Consider the following 16,158-nt stretch of genomic DNA (forward strand, 5'->3'; position numbering starts at 1 on the left):
ATTCTCGTCCTGTCAATGAATGCTTAACATTACATTTGCCTTCCTTGCTAATATAGTCAAGATATGACTAAAGGATCAGGCACAAACCCAGATATTTGCATTTGAATAGCTGGGTATAACGTTGCTCTTACCTACATTAGCAAAACTTATATTGAACAGAATTAACATTACTGTGAATAGAGATTCAATTGGATGCAGAAAGAGTGAAACGAATGCTGTTAACAGAAGCAAATAATACCTTTGTAAAGCGGTGGCTGCCCTTTATAAATCTGCATTTAGCTGGAGAACATTATTGTGTGAATGAAACAAAGGCAGCAAGTTGGGAAGCATCTGTGGAATCAAATGGAATTAGCTTTTCTGATCAAAACTTCTGATGAAATGTCTTCAAAATTAAGCATTTGCTTTTTCCTTTCATGGATGCTGTTCGAATTTACATCAAAACTACAACTGGCAGTTTGTCCTGAAGCAAATGTTGGAACAGTAACTAGGATATTTTTTAGAAACAAATATACAAAAATGCTCAAACAGATTGAGCTTTTGTTAGTGGAGAGGGAGAGATGCCTGATGATTATGGTTGACCTGCAGTGGAACTGGCTTCTTTTCATTAAAAAAAAAGTAAATTGGGTTACTTGAAGTTATAGAATTAGATGGGAGTTTAGAAGGCTGCGATGTACCCAGATGGAAGCTGTTCTCCAATTTGGGGAAGGTGACAATATGGACAAAATAGTGACTTTCCTGTAATGCCATGGGCTGTTAACTTGTATGGCACCTTGTCAAAGGCCTGAAAATCCAAATAAAACATCCACCGCTTCCCCTTTATCCTGCTTGTATACCCAAAGAATTCCAATAGCTTCATTAGGGAAGATTTTTCCTTTAAGGAAACATTTTTGAAGTTTTGTTGTCCTGTCACCAAGTATTCCATAACCTCATCCTTAACAATTAACTCTAAACATCTTCCCAACCACTGAGGTGAGGTTAATTGGTGCCTAATTTTCTTCTGTAGCTTCCTTCCTTTCTTATAAAGAGAGGAGTAACATTTGTGATTTTCCAGTCCTGAACCAACCCAGAGTCCAATGATTCTTGAAAGATCATTAACTAATGCTTCCACTTTTACTGCTACCTCTTACAGAACGCTATTTTGCAGTTCATCTGGTCTGGGTGATACACATACTCTTAGGTCTTCAAGCTTTTTGAGCATTTCTCCCTTATAGTAGTAACTGGACTCCCTACTCTTCCCTCCTACCATTCAACAGCTGGCATACTGTACTGAGTGAAGACTCGTGCAAAATAGTCATTTAGTTCATCAGCCATTTCCTTGTCCCCTGTTATTTCTCTGGCCTCATTTTCTAGCAATCCTATATCCATTCTCATCCTTTTATATGTTTGGGAAAAGCTTTTTTGATACTGTTTGCTAACTTGCTTTCATATTTCAACTTTTCTCTTGTAATTGTTTTCTGTAGGTTTTTAAAAGCTCTATCTGCTAATTTTTGTTGTATGCCCTCTCATTTGCTTTTACATTAGTTTTGACTTTCCTTGTAGGCCACAATTTTGCCATTTTGAGTATTTCTTTTTCTTTAGAACACATCTATCCTGCATCATCATTTTTCCCAGAAACTCAGGCCAGTGCTGCTCTGCTGTCATCCCTGCCAGCATCTCCTTCCAATTTACTTCGGCCCACTCCTCTCTCATATCACTGTACTTTCCTTTACTCCACTGGAATACTGCTGCATCAGACTTTCTCCCTATCAATTTTCAAGTTGAACCCAATCATAATGTGATCACTGCAACCTAAGGGTTTCTTTACCTTAAACTCCCTAATTGTGTTACATTACGCAACACCCAATCCAATATAGCTGATACCTTAGTAGGGTCAATGATAAACTGCTCTAAATAGCCACCTAATAGGCATTCAACAAATTCACTCTTGGGTTCCATTACCAACTTGATTTACCCAATCTACCTTCATGTTACAATCTGAATATCATCACAGTGTCCTTTTTACAAGCCTTTTCTATTTCCTGTTGAAATCTGGAGTCCACATCCCAGCTACTGATTCCAGGCCTGTATATAATTGCCATCAGTGTCCTTTTATTCTTGCAGAATAGAACATGTATTCCCTTTCCTGAAAGGAGTGGGGAAGTATCGAAAAATATATGTGAAAACCCACGGTAATGTGCATTTTGCACGTTTTAATTAAAATAACTTGTTGGAAAAAATACTATGGTTACACAGCAAGTTTCAGGATTGTATTTTCTGGATGTAACAAAGCCTGGTGTGGAGAGAATGAAATTAAGTATTTGCATTTTAAACCATTCCCTCAATGGAAGTATTAAAGTACACGTTTCTCTTCGTTTATAACGGACGTTGGTCCGTTGGCCCTTTACTGGCCATCAAAACAAGGCCAACAATTCTTTAAGCCCAGGTAAGTGAATAACAGCTGTAGGAGCGAATTTCGGCGCTCAAGGTGAAGTTTGGATGTGTTGGTTAAATCAGATGCCTTTCGCTTGTCGACTGATTATTGCTAGCTGACTCGGAATTCTCATCGTCTTACATAAAACAAAATCAGCGCTTTGTATTTGGGGCTCTGAGGAATTGAAATTAAGTTCTGTCTAGGATAAATGAGTATTTTAAAGCGTGTATTTTGAAGAGAAACGTCAGAGTATTCTATGATCGTTTATTTTGTGTGTAGATTCTGGCAGGTTACCATAATTCCACATTTCTTTATTTTCTTCGTCTATATTAATGTGATCTTTATGATCAGTATGTGGACACAGTTGGCGATTGTCCATTTCTGCTAGAGTACTATTAACCATTCCAAAACACTTCATCTTTATTAGCCAGTTCACTTTGTGCCAGAGATTGTTACGTGATTGGATGTTTTAAGTCTCCTTTGCTATGCGTGTCTGATGAAATCCAAATTCATTTTTTTTCTCTTCATATTCTGGCTGTGCGGTCCCAGTCAATCTTTTTTCAAAATGCTTAGTTCACGTGATTCCAGATCTGAAAAGTTTGTAAATAAATTACAAGGTAATGACATTTTGATGAAAGTCCTCGGTGAAACGCTCTAATAATGCGCATAAAATACTCCACAAAATTTATCTCCTGTTCAGAAATCAGAAGCATCCAAAAACTGGAATGAGCTGATGGTGATGATTCACAGTCCTTCGTCTTTTCGACGTCGCCTTTAATTTTTGGAACAGTTCTTGCGTTGGAAATTCAGGGAGAAAATAGTTTCCAGCCAGCTAAACGTAAAAGCTACCCTTACAGTTGTATGAACTGCAAAGCCAGGGGATACTTTCGTGAAGTTGCAGGTTTAAGACTCTACTGTTTTATTTTCTTCTGTGTATGATTATAATCGCAGCAAACAGCACAGTAATAAGCAGAAAACAGAATCCTAAAAATATAAATACTTTCTTCTCTCTTATAAACGTACAAATGGGGCATTGCACCGACCCGTCATGCTCAGTGGCGCATTGTTTGCTAGCCGCCTCCAAAGGAAAGCCATTGGCACCGACGAGTTTGTGGTAAAATTCTAATGAAGTCTTTGGTTCAGAAGCATTGAGGGATCTCGAGGGATGCTTACTTGAAATTTTATCCTTTAATTTCAGGGCAAAGTATCCTTTGACATTAACTTGGTCAAGTAGATGCGCTGTGGATTTAAAAAAAAAGAATTTGTTTTCTGGAGTAAAATAAAACCCTTCTCTCCCTCCCCCCCCCCCCCCAATTCAAAGCTATGTTTCTATCCAATACATAGTTTATTGACTTAACCAGAAGCGCAACGTGCTTTTCTAAACGTCCGCCCGAAATTAGACTAAATAGCGTGTGTAGCAGTAACAAAGGTTTGAAATGTCTACGGGATGCGTAAATAAAAGTTACCAGCCCACGCCAGGTTCAATATATTCTCCGAATTCAAGAGATAAAGGAACAGATCAAATGTACTGAGGGGGTCGTTGCTATTCATTATTTACCCAAATAATTTGAATGCAAATACACAAGACCTGGCCAATAAGTTTACGGGTGAAAGTAGGAGGTGCTGGTGATAGTAAAGTAGGTACACGAGGTATCTTGGTCGGCCAGGAAGTATGCCGAGGAGTAGCAAATGGATTTCAATACAGACAAGTCTGGAAAGTCAAACCAACACAATATTAGTATCATGAATGGTGGGGCACAGTTCCTGGGATAAGAAAAATGTGCTTAAACTTAAAACAGTACAGAAAAGATTTCCAAGGATGTTGCCAGGACTAAAAGGGCAGGGTCTTTATTCCTTGGAACAGAGGAGAATGAGGGGCGACCTTGTAGAAATGTTTAAAATTATAACAGGTATAGGTAGATTGGATGGTAAGTCTTTCCCCCAAAACCACACGGCATAGATTTAGAGTGAGAGGAGAAAGGTTTAAGAGGGAGTAGAGGGGCAATGCCAGTGTGCTCAGTGCCTTTTCCCACCACTCCGCTTTCAACGAAATATGCACCCGGTCCCTTTGTTCCTTTAGACTCCCTAGTGCCCTATATCCATAGTACAATTCCTACGATGGCATCACCTCACACTCATTTATAATTGAAACTCATTTGCCGCTTCCAAGATCAAGGTCATAACTTTGTTCCTATTTATTAAGACTCACCTTTCAATACTTCATTAATATAATGCTTATGATAATATATTAGAAGGTCATCACTGACGGCGGCATTGTCCCAAACTCCGTTTGCCGTGATAAAAATGTCCAAATTTCCATAGTGAGATTTGATCCATTTCAAAACCTTACGTATCCCCGACGGTGAAACCGCCATCTCGCAATGATTTTGGCGGCGGGAGAGGAAAGGAAAGGTCGAATGGAAAGGGGCTGGGAATGTCGGCAAAGTTACATCTCTCAATAAGCTCCCGTCGTGATCCATTTCATGCCTGGTGCCAGTGTTCTGCTTGTGTAAAACCAACCTTGTGGTAAAATGGCTCATAGCAAAAAAATCTGCACTTCCCCTAATCATCTGCTTTTCTTCGTCGGTGAAACGTGGCAAACGTGACTGCGTGAGATTTTTTCTATTTTTTGCGAGGATATAATTTCTCATTGTAAGTGGGTAGTCGCCAGTTTTAAAAATGGGATCTGCAAACCAGGCTATCTGGAATTGCAGGAGTCTCTCGGCAGCTTGTCGGTGCGATTCAAGGAAAGGGTTTGCTGGCTCCGTCCAGTCAGCACGCAGTGTCAGAGACACGAGGCCGCCATACTTCTCCTTGTAGTCATTGTTGTACGTGTTCCAGGCCAGGGCATGAGCGATGAGCATGTTGTGAGCTGCCTTGTAAGTATCGTGGCTTCTCTGAACGTTTATATTCGGTTCATTCATTGTGAGCCACACTTTAACCAAATCACCAAATTCTTGAAAGCATAACTTTGCATAATCGTTGAAAGCCATGGCTGTCCGTTTATTCAGCCACCCTCCCTCACTCAGCAGCGGCTCAGGTATATCAATATCACGGTAGGTCGGATGATACAATGTGACGGTGCACGCAATGTTCAGCTTTAAGAGCTCGCTAATGATACAACGGTAGTAACTCAGAATGCTCCTGTTGACATTGGACAAGTCACCGCGAGGTAATATCTGGGACCACTTGAAGGCGAAACTGTAATGAGTCACATTCATCCTTCTCACCAGCGCCACGTGCCGTTTGAAGTTGCTGAAGTCGGTGCATTTAAATGGACGGGGCCACATGGTCACTCCGGCGACTTTGTAAAGCTTCTGATCTCCACTGCAGTTCCAAATATAAAGGTTGTGATCAACAAACTCGAGAGATAAGCTCGCTTTGTTCACCTGCAACCGCAAAAATAAGAGATAAAAGTAAACAAGAAGTTGGAACTTAGTCAATTTAACGTTGCAACTCCAACGGAGGACTAATATGCCGACTTCAACATACCCCCCCCCCCCCAACCCCGAAAGGTTCATGAAGTCAAATTGACTTTTGAACGAGACGGCCCTAATTCCAAGATTAAACTCTACTTACAGGCAGCGCCGTGTCCGCAATTCCCCAGGAGAAGTCACACGGGAACTGTCCATTTACGCTGCGGCTAACCTCGTTCACTGGGAATCCATTCTGTTCTATAATTTGTTTGTAGAACTGAGCGGAAGATTTCGCAGTCCTGGATTTGTTTTTGCTGCTGAAATCCACGTAGAACAACCCCCGTGCCACGGTGTAGCCGAGCTGCCATTCAAAGCCGTCCAGCAGGGACCAGGCGGTATAGCCAAACACCTTGACTCCATCAAAGCGGATAGCTAACCGGAATAAAACCACATTCAATCAAAGAGAACTGGGAAATCACTATGGGTTCATTTACGAGTCTTCTTTATTACATTATTATTAGTTTAATTTCATTTAACCGAGTTATTGTTTCAGAGCATCTGTCCTGGGTACAGCAGGTAAGTGTCATGAAGAAGGCACGAAGCGCCTCTACTTAGAAGTTTGCGAAGATTCGGTATGTAAACTGAAACTTTGACAAACTTCCATAGATATGAGGTAGAGAGTATATTGATTAGTTGCATCAGGGCCTGGTGTGGAATCATCAATGGTCTTGAACAAAAAGCCCAGTCCATCCCAGGTAAAGCCCTCCCTACCACTGAGGACATCTATGCAGGAAAGCAGCATCCACCATCAAGGACCCCCCTACAGGTCATGCTCTCTTCTCACTGCTGCCATTAGGAAGAAGGTACAGGAGCCCCAGGACCCCATACTACCAAGTTCAGGGACAGTTATTACCCCTCAACCATCAAGCTCTTCAATCGGACGGGATAACTTAGCTTCATTCGCCCCATCATTGAATTGTTCCCACAACCTACGGACTCACTTTCAATGAGTCTACGATTAATTTTCTCTATATTTATTGCTCAATTATTGGTTATTTTGTTTTCTTTCTCTCGTTTTGTATCTGTACAGTTTGCCGTCTTTTGCACATTAATGGGAAGTTAACAGGTAGTGGATGCAGTTGAGGAGTAGGCTGAAGAATGGGCGATATTGAAAGATGGAAGTGGTTGATAATGAGGGGTTGATAGAGATAGAGTGAGTGAGAAAGAAGGAAGAGTGGGTGTTAATAAGGGGTGGTACCTGTAAGAGAGGCTGGGAGTCTGATTGTGATTGAGGATTGTGTGGGTGGAGTGGAGGACGGAACAGGAGACTGGGTGAATAGGTGATAGCGTGAAGGCGGAGGATGACTTTGGGAAAAGTATAAGGTGGTAACAATGAGGTAAAAAAGAGTGATAATGAAAAGAGTAGCTGTTAGAGTAGTGGGAATGTGGAGAGCGTGATGGGGAGAGTTAATGGTTGATTAAAAGGGAGGTAAGTAATAGGGAGGTCTGAGTGAATGATGAGAGGGTGGAGTGAGTAAACAGTGAAAACGTGGGCTGGTTAGTAATGGGATTGTTGATAAGAGTGAGAATGGATGCTCATGAAAGAGGGAGCAGGTGATAAAAGAGGGGGAATATTGAGTGACTGGGAAGTGGGTGATAGTGCAGGAGGAGTGAATGGGTAAAATTGAGAGTATGATTTGAGTGATAATAAATGCGTGGTAATGAAAGAAAGGGATAGATAGTCAGAGCAAATGGTGAAAGAATAGGTAGAGGGCGAATGTGTCAGATTAGAATAGTCAATGAACGAATATGTTGGTGTTGTATAAGACCAGGCAATGGGAGAAAGAGAAGGAGTTGTGTGTGGTAAGTGGGAGAGGGGGAATTAAGTAGTGGGAGGGTCACATAAGTTGAGAGAAAATGAAGAATAAAGGAAAAATCAAACAGATAATAATGAAAGGAGAGGTAACTGGATGGCAACAGAATAAAGAAGGAAATTAGCTGTATTGAGGAATAGGATATTTGAGTACATAAACCTCTATTGCCCAATGCATCCCTGCTTATTTCTTCACACAGAACAGCCTTAGGGAAAGCAAACTAGAGCCAGATGCGCTAAGTTACAGCCCAGGCAGTGAACTCCTGATAGACCTGAGGTTGACTGAACATCTTTCTCTCTGAAACATGGTCCACCGTGTTGGAGGTACAAGGGCTCTTAGTTGGGAATCCCCACAATATACATTTCCTTGATAAGTTCCTTCTCAACCAGATCAAAATGATACAAGTGTTCCTGCTAGAAATTCTTTAGGCCAGCCCTAACTTCTCCCTGATTGCTGATACAAGGGTGTGAGTGACAGATGAATATAAGGATGTAAGAAATAGGAGCAGAAATTGGCCTGTCAAGCCTGCCCCATTCATTGAGATCATGTTTGCTATAGTAGCTCTGCACCCCTTTATTGTACTTATTCCATATCTCAGGATTTCTTGGGTCCTGAGACTATGCAGTGCCGATTAGCTAACTGTTTTTCAGTAACCCTCCTCAATAATGCAGCAGAATTGCCAGCTGTATTCACTGGCTCCCATTCTACTGCAAACCCACTGCTAAATCCTAAGACTCCTTGTTGCCATACTCAGAAGGCAATCTCCACATCAGCTGCCCATGTGAGTCTCCTTGCTTTTACTAAATATATAAAATCTCGCCTTGGTTATCAATCGAGATAGAAGTAACAATAACATGGTAGTCACTCACCTTTTAATAGCTCCTTTATGAACTTTTTCATAAGGTAAATTGCAACCGTGTCTTCTGTTTTAACACTATTATCAGAAAACCACCCATTCTCTGCAATAAGAATCCTGGGGTTGTTGTATTCCATTTTTATCCAGTTCAAGACTTGTCCAAGGTGGAGTGATAAATGAACTCCATGTTTGAGAGTACCTTCCAGGAATCGAAAGTTATTTGGCCCAAAGGAGAATGCAAAGAAATCTGCAGTTCCATTGATGAGGCACCTTTCTTTTTCAGTGAACTTAGGTAGAGAAGGATTGGTTTGTGTTTTCAAGCTCTCAGGATAGTCACCGTCTACAAAGATTGGTTTGGCAAACCACCCAAGCATTATGTCCATCGACTGCTGGAAGTTTTTGTAGTTATAGTTTTCATTCTTTGGTTTAATCCAATGAGAGCCCAGAACTATCGACACAAAACCTTTCTGTGATTTGCGAAATTCCGTCTCATAAGAGTGCCAGGCGTTTGCATGTGCCTGCAAAAAGGTGACAATGGATTACAAAACTCTTACTAGATTCAAACCCTCACCTAAGTTTATTCATTTTTTTACAAATACGTGTCATGAAGTAAATGTGGAAGAATAGAGGGGATTATCTAAAAGGCACAAGAAATGTGAGGTATTATACGCTCCACTCTCAGTGGTCTCTGAACACAATTCACTAACAAACTGAATCCCTCTCCTTTTTATGTTCATATAAAATCATCAATAGACAGAGCACTGAGGTTCTCTTTTCACTGTGTCCCTAGTTTGTACTTGAAGGCTTACTTGCTTTTGGGTCAGATGAAGAAGATTGGAAAATTTTTAGAGTTGGCTTAACCATCTTCCCAGCTTTCAGTGACAGACAGCCCAAAATACTCCTTTTATATAAGTGCAATTTCCAGGAAATGAACAATTAGCAGTCCTACCAAGCCAGAAACATTATATAAAGTGGGAAGCCAATTATACTCCTACTGAGACAGTTTCTCTTATTTAATATCTATTTTCACTTATTTCCGCACTGTTTGCTCTGCTTAATTTTAGAATCTGCCTATTGTTGAGAACTCTATTTGTTAAATTTATTCTGAAGTTATGAAATTATATGGATAGACCATATGACATAGGAACAGAATTAGGTCACTGGACCCATCGAGTCTACTCTGCTATTCCGTCATGGCCGATTTATTTTCTTATCAGCCCCTTTCTCCTGCTATCTCCCTGTAACCTTTGACTAACAAAGAACCTATCAATTTCTGCACATTTTTTCTTAGATGAAGGGCCCTAAACTGCTCACAATACTCCAAGTACATTTTGACCAATGCCTTATAAAGCTTCGCAACCTCATACTTGGTTTTACATTCTAGTCCTCTCAAAATGAATGCTAACATTGCATTTGCCTTTCTTACCGCCGACTCAACCTGCAAGTTAACCTTTAGGGAATCATGCACAAGGTCCCTTTTGCACTTCTATTTTTGAACTTTCTCCCTTTTTAGAAAATAGTCTTCATTTTTATTTCTGCTACTGAACTGCATGACCATACACTTCCCGACACTGGATTCTATCTGCCATTTCTTTCCTCCTTCTCCCACTCTGTCCAAGTCCTTCTGCAAACTCCCTGCTTTCTCAACACTGCCTACCCCTCCACCTATCTTTGTATCATTCTCAAATTTGGCCACAAAGCCATCAATTCCGTCATTCAAATCTTTGACATATGACAAGAAAAGAACGCCACTAGTGACCAACAGCCAACAAGAATAAGCCCCCTTTATTCTGAGACTTTGCCTCCTGCCAATCAGCCAAACTTCTATCCATGCCTGCATCTTTCCTGTAATACCATAGGCTCATGTTGATAAGCAGCCTCAAATGCAGAACCTTGTCAAAGGCCTTCTGAAAATCCAAGTAAGCAGCATCCACTGACTCTCCTTTCTCTACTCTGCCTGTAAATTCCAAATTATTTGTCTGGTACTGTAAGACATCCCCTCAAGGAAGCCATGCTGACTTTGGCCTACTTTATCACATGCCTCCAGGTACCCCAAAATGTCATCCTTAATAATGGACTCCAACATCTTCCCAACCACTGCACTCAGGCTAATTCATCCATTATGTCCTTTCTTCTGCCTCCGTCACATCGGAAAGAGCGGAGTGACATTTGCAATTTTCCAGTTCTCCAGAACCATTCTGGAATCTAGTGATTCTTGAAAGATCATTACTAATGCCTCATAATCTCTTCAGCTACCTCTTTCAGAACCCTATTGACTCATATACCAACTTCCCCATTCTCAGCCTGTCACTCTGGTTCCTATCCCTCTGTCAGATTAGTTTAAATCCTCCCCAACAGGTCTTGCAAACCTGCCTGCAAGGAGAATAGTCCTCCTCAGGTTCCAGTGTAACCTGTCCTTTTTGCACAGGTCATACTTTCCCCAGAAGAGATCCCAGTGATCCAGAAGTCTGAAACCCTGACCCTGGTACCACTTCTCAGCCAGTCATCTGTACCTTCATTCTATTCCTGCTCTGGCTAGGATATGGGACCAGGACAAATCCAAAGATCACTAGCATAGATGTCACCTTCTGGAACCTTTTTCCTAACTCTCTGTACTCACTGTGCGGGACCTCTTCCTCCTTTCTACCTATGTGCCAATGTGCATCACGACTTCTGGCTGCTCATGGTCCCTCTTGAGAATTTTCTGCAGCTGCTACGAACCCTAGCACCTGGGAGGTAACACACCATCCTGGCTTCCCTTTTACGGCCACAGAATCTCCTGTCTGTCTTCCTAACTATCACTGCCACCCTGGCTGATTTTACCCTTCCCCACTGAGTCTCAGAGCCAGTGGTCTAGCTGCTGCTCCTGTGCCCCGATAGGACATCACCCCCAGCTGTATCCAAAGGGGTATCGTATATGCATTGCTAAGGAGAATGGCCGGGGACGACGACCCTGCACTGACTGTTTACTCCTCCTACTACCCCTGGTGGTCACCCATCTGTCTGAAGCCTCACTTTGGGTGTGACCACCTCAATAAAAGACTGATCATTGAAGTTTTCACCCTTTTGGATAATCCTGAGCACATCCATCTCCAGCCTCCATTCCTTGACCTTGTCAGCCAGCAGCTGAAGTTGGTTACACCTCCTGCAGATGTAGTCATCCGGGAGATCATTAGTTACCCTGAAGTCCCACATCTCACAGCTGGGGCATTCCACTGCCTGAACCACCATCCTGCCCACACTTGTTATGCCTCCACTTGTTGAGGCAAAGCCCGACCACTCTAACACTGTCCACTCACACAAAGGCCACTCCAATAATGGCTGCTCCGGTCAAACCCCGCTTCTTTTCATTGGCACTTGCTAATTAACCCTATTTACTATTAAAGCAAACAATCTCCTGCTCCTCAGACAAGTCCCGAGAGGCCCTACTCACTTTTTAAGACTCACATATAATGTCCACAAGGAAAACTACAAGGATAGTAGGTAAAGTAAGAATCAGTATTCAAAGAAAAAATGTTCACAGTTCAACTTACAGAATATTTAAAGGCCATCAAAACAATTATTGGGTGTGTGACATTCACATCCCCTATCCCTTCATGCCTACCTTCAAATACCTCCTCCTTTTAATAACAATATATCCTAGAACTTCTCTACCACCCCTTCGCATTCAAATTCTCCAACTATCTTGTCTTCCTTAAAGAGGATAGATGGGTAAATATTCACTTAAGACCACATCTGTGTCCTCTGGCTCCATGTAAGATTTCTATGTTGATTCCTAATGGGCCCTTCACTTTCTTTTGTTATCATCTTGCACTTATTATAATTATAAAATGCTCCTAGGTTATTTATTACTCTTTGCTTACCCTTCTAATTTGACTTTTAAAGTATCGCCTACAGCTTCTCTACTCCTAAAGTTTTCAATTCTCTATACCTACCATATGTTTCCTTCATCAATCTCCAATATCTCTAACATCTAGGGCTATTTGAACTTGCACACCACATTTTCGCCGTTATGATCACTAGGTTCTTATTATTTCACTTTTGATTGACTCTTACTGGTCTGATGAGACCTACCTGTAAGTATCTGCTCCCAGTATACTTTTGCCATGTGCTGTTTGTTAATTTTGAAACCAGCCTTCCCTCAATTCAGAACCTTCATTTCCAGATCATCCATCTCCCTTTCTATAACTACCATAAAATCTACAGGGTTATGGCCACAGTCTCCAAAGTTCTCTCATTGGATATCTCCCACTTACCCTAAGATTAGGACCAGTATTTCCTCTTCTCTGATTGGACTATTTACACTCTGTTCTGGAGGTACTTTAAAAAATCCACCCTTTCTATGTCTTTCACATGATAATAATCTTCAACCACTGTGATCCAACTAGTCTGCATTCATGATGAGTCTTAAGGTCAAAAATATCGATGTATTCTTCACAAAGTGGAAAAGCAGCTAAAGCGATGATGGAGATGATGGGATTATGGACAAAAAAGCCACAGGCCAATACGCGATCAAAAAGCAACACGACAACGAGTGCGGAAAAACTTTTTCACCCAGAGAGTGGTGGATATGTGGAATGCTCTGCCCCAGAAGGCAGTGGAGGCCAAGTCTCTGGATGCATTCAAGAGAGAGTTAGATAGAGCTCTTATAGATAGCGGGGTCAAGGGATATGGGGAGAGGGCAGGAACGGGGTACTGATTGTGTATGATCAGCCATGATCACAGTGAATGGCGGTGCTGGCTAGAAGGGCCGAATGGCCTACTCCTGCACCTACTGTTTATTGTCTATTGTAATCTCATCGTAAGGGCAAGAAAATCTTTTATTATAAAATGGAAGAATGCCTGTTATTTTCCATAATTAGTAATGCATTCTCCTTCCTAAAGATCATACTTCAGATTGGATGTCCTATTTTCAGAGCAGGCTGTTTATTCTGAGGAAGAAAATACCCACTCGCTTTTAACAGATAACTAAGTCTGCTTTGCTGATTTGTGAATGGAAAAATAACGCAGGTTCAGTTTAGATTTTACCTTAATCATGTTGTGCCCCACAGTATACATAGCTGCAAGATTTCCTTTCTCTCCTGGGGGGTAGCTTCCAGTTCTGTACCCATGCCAGGCAATTAGGAAAGGATTGTGGATTGTGATCCAATATTTAACGCGATTCCCGAATGCCTGAAAGCAGAATTTCGCATATTCATTAAAGATGCCAACCATAGTCTCGTTCGTCCAGCCTCCGTATTGCTCCTGCAGTGCGAAAGGCAGGTCCCAGTGGTAGAGAGTGGCGATGGGAATCATTTTTCTCTCTATCAGGGAGTCGATGAGTGTATTGTAGTGCTGCAGACCCTTGCTGTTGACTGATTCCACCTTTCCGTTCGGAAATAACCGGGGCCACGAGATGGAGAAGAGGTAATGAGAAACACCCAGGAATTCAAGAGCGGCCAAGTCCTTGTCAAAGAAGTTATAGCTGTTGCTGGAGATATCCGCGGTTGTGTTGTAGAATCTGGAGAATTCTTTGTGGGTGAAGTGATCCCAGACAGAAGGCCCTTTCCCATCCTTGTTCCAAGCTCCTTCAATCTGAAACGCCGAGCTCCCCACGCCCCACATGAAGTCTTTCGGAAAGGTGTCAGAGAGAAAACGTTTGCTGTTCTTTATGTAATCGTGGCTCCATTTTTCCCAGAGAACTTTTCCTGCCCCAGGTTCGCCTCGAACAGTTGCGCTTCTTCCAATGTCAAGCAGGAGGAGGGTTATGAAACATCTCCTTAATCCGCGTTTATCCATCGTGCATGCTTAGAGCCCCCCAAGTCAAACCCGAGTCAGTTCATTATTGCAAAAATATTAACAAACTCCGGCGGAAGCCTGTTGCCAACTATGAGCCAAGCACTAGTTTAGCTTCGTGGTTATATCTGATCTCTGTCAATGATTAGCTTCGCCCGGACTTCTAGCACGAGCTGTTTAATCGTTGCTGAAACAGCGCACCGGATAGGTCCGCGGCAGAATTCATCAATTGCGAAGTGTTCAATATTACTGGAAAATAATAGTGTAAGCCACTAATGATGCATTATTATCCACTTATTTAGCTACTTACCTATCCCTCAGTATATCAGTATGCCCTTGTCGGATTGATTGGAGTCTTGTACAATGGAACACATTGTACATTATCCATGAACCTCTTCCCTACATACGAAATAATGATGCGATTTTTTTTGCCCAAATTGTATCGCTCCCCCACCCCTTTCTATCTATTTTTATTCACAATCCTTTGGTGTATTTTAGGATTTGTTTTTTTTCCCCTATCTTCCATAAAACCTTCAGGCTCCGAAAACGAAATTAAACCACGATTACCTCTGCCCCTATCCTTTCGCAATAACCTTGTTCATTTCAGCGGGGGAAGGGGCGAGCGGGATTCCCGTGCAGCGCAGGCTTTCTTAGTTGATCGCCTGCTCAGCACAGCTGGAAGATCTGGAGTTTCTATCTTTAACTAGAAAGAACTTCAAACTGTCATATCCATGTGTTAACAGCTATAAGTAGCATGCATTCTAGCTGCAGATGTCAATGCACCAGTGAATGGAAGGAAGAAACAGAGAAAAAGCAAAGAAAAAGAGCCAAGGCATGCAAAAGCCGTTGATTTGAAACTTTGAGATGCTCTTGTCTCTCCCCGGATGCTGCACGTGTAGCCCAGCGATTTTAAATTTATGTTTTTTTAAATTATTTTGGAAAGCGAACTGGTTTCCAGGTCTCGGCCAAATCATTGTGTGTTTCAGAAGTTGTATTTCTGAGGGAAATGAAAGGGACTGAAAACGAATTGAGAGGAACCGCACGTTCTCCAGAGATCTGAGGGAGGAGCTAATGGTGAGTCAGAGCAACGCAAGAACGGAGAACGGATTACAGGCGGTAACGGGAAGGAGGGGTAATTGGAGTCATGTAGTGGGTGGAAGGGCAAAGGTTTTGACAACTTGAAAAACTAATGAACGGAGGTGGAGTAAAGAGTACAAGTAAGAAGAAACCATTGTGAAGGAGACAAGAGGAAAATAATTGGTTACAAGATTTCCTTCTTGCACTAGGAGCTAATGGAGCTTACTAATACTGATGGCTACCACCCTGGCGCAGACTACTAAAACACCAAATATTCAAAAGAAAAATACAGGCAGAGAAGCCAATCAGACGAGTAAAATGTTGTCTGAAGCGGTAAAAAAGATAAATGAAGACATAAAAACAAGAGATTCTACAGATGCTGGAAATCCAGAGCAACACACAAAATGGTGGAGGAACCCCCACAGGTCAGGCAGTGTCTATGGAGAGGAATAAATTGTTAACGCTTTGGGCTGAGACCTTCCATTAGTACATTCCTGAGAGTGATTACCCTTGACATCAAGGCAAGCATTGATTGAGTGTGATCAAGGTGTCCTGGTAAAATTGAAATTGATAGGTATTGAAGGGAAAATGCTCCAATAGCTGGAGTCACACTTGTTGGAGGTCAGTCCGTTCATCTCCCAGAACACTACCACACAATTTTCTCGGGACCATGCCCCAAGCCCAACCTCCTTCTGATGCTCTGTCAATGGCTATCTTTCCATCTTGTGTTTGGACATTGGGATATTTGCT

At 41.9% G+C, this 16,158-nt stretch overlaps 2 protein-coding genes across 2 annotated transcripts in view; one reads left to right on the forward strand and one right to left on the reverse strand.

Annotated features, from left to right (window-relative positions):
• Positions 1-2,169: 2,169 nt before the first annotated feature.
• On the reverse strand, positions 2,170-14,552 carry LOC140737950 (beta-klotho-like). Its single transcript, XM_073064819.1, has 5 exons — positions 13,585-14,552; positions 8,570-9,074; positions 5,990-6,258; positions 4,620-5,799; positions 2,170-3,649 (listed from the first exon to the last, which is right to left on the reverse strand). The coding sequence occupies exons 1-5, from the start codon at positions 14,332-14,334 to the stop codon at positions 3,330-3,332; spliced, it is 3,024 nt and encodes a 1,007-aa protein (XP_072920920.1). The 5' UTR covers positions 14,335-14,552; the 3' UTR covers positions 2,170-3,329.
• A 575-nt stretch (positions 14,553-15,127) lies between these two features.
• Positions 15,128-16,158, forward strand: part of rfc1 (replication factor C (activator 1) 1) — a 108,847-nt gene continuing 107,816 nt past the window's right edge. The window contains exon 1 of the mRNA XM_073064828.1: positions 15,128-15,405. Within this exon, the coding sequence (XP_072920929.1) occupies positions 15,403-15,405 (3 nt within the window). The 5' untranslated portion in view covers positions 15,128-15,402. The remainder of the gene's footprint in view (positions 15,406-16,158) is intronic.

This window comes from Hemitrygon akajei, chromosome 13 (genome assembly GCF_048418815.1).
Source record: "Hemitrygon akajei chromosome 13, sHemAka1.3, whole genome shotgun sequence".
Taxonomy (NCBI): Eukaryota; Metazoa; Chordata; class Chondrichthyes; order Myliobatiformes; family Dasyatidae; genus Hemitrygon; species Hemitrygon akajei.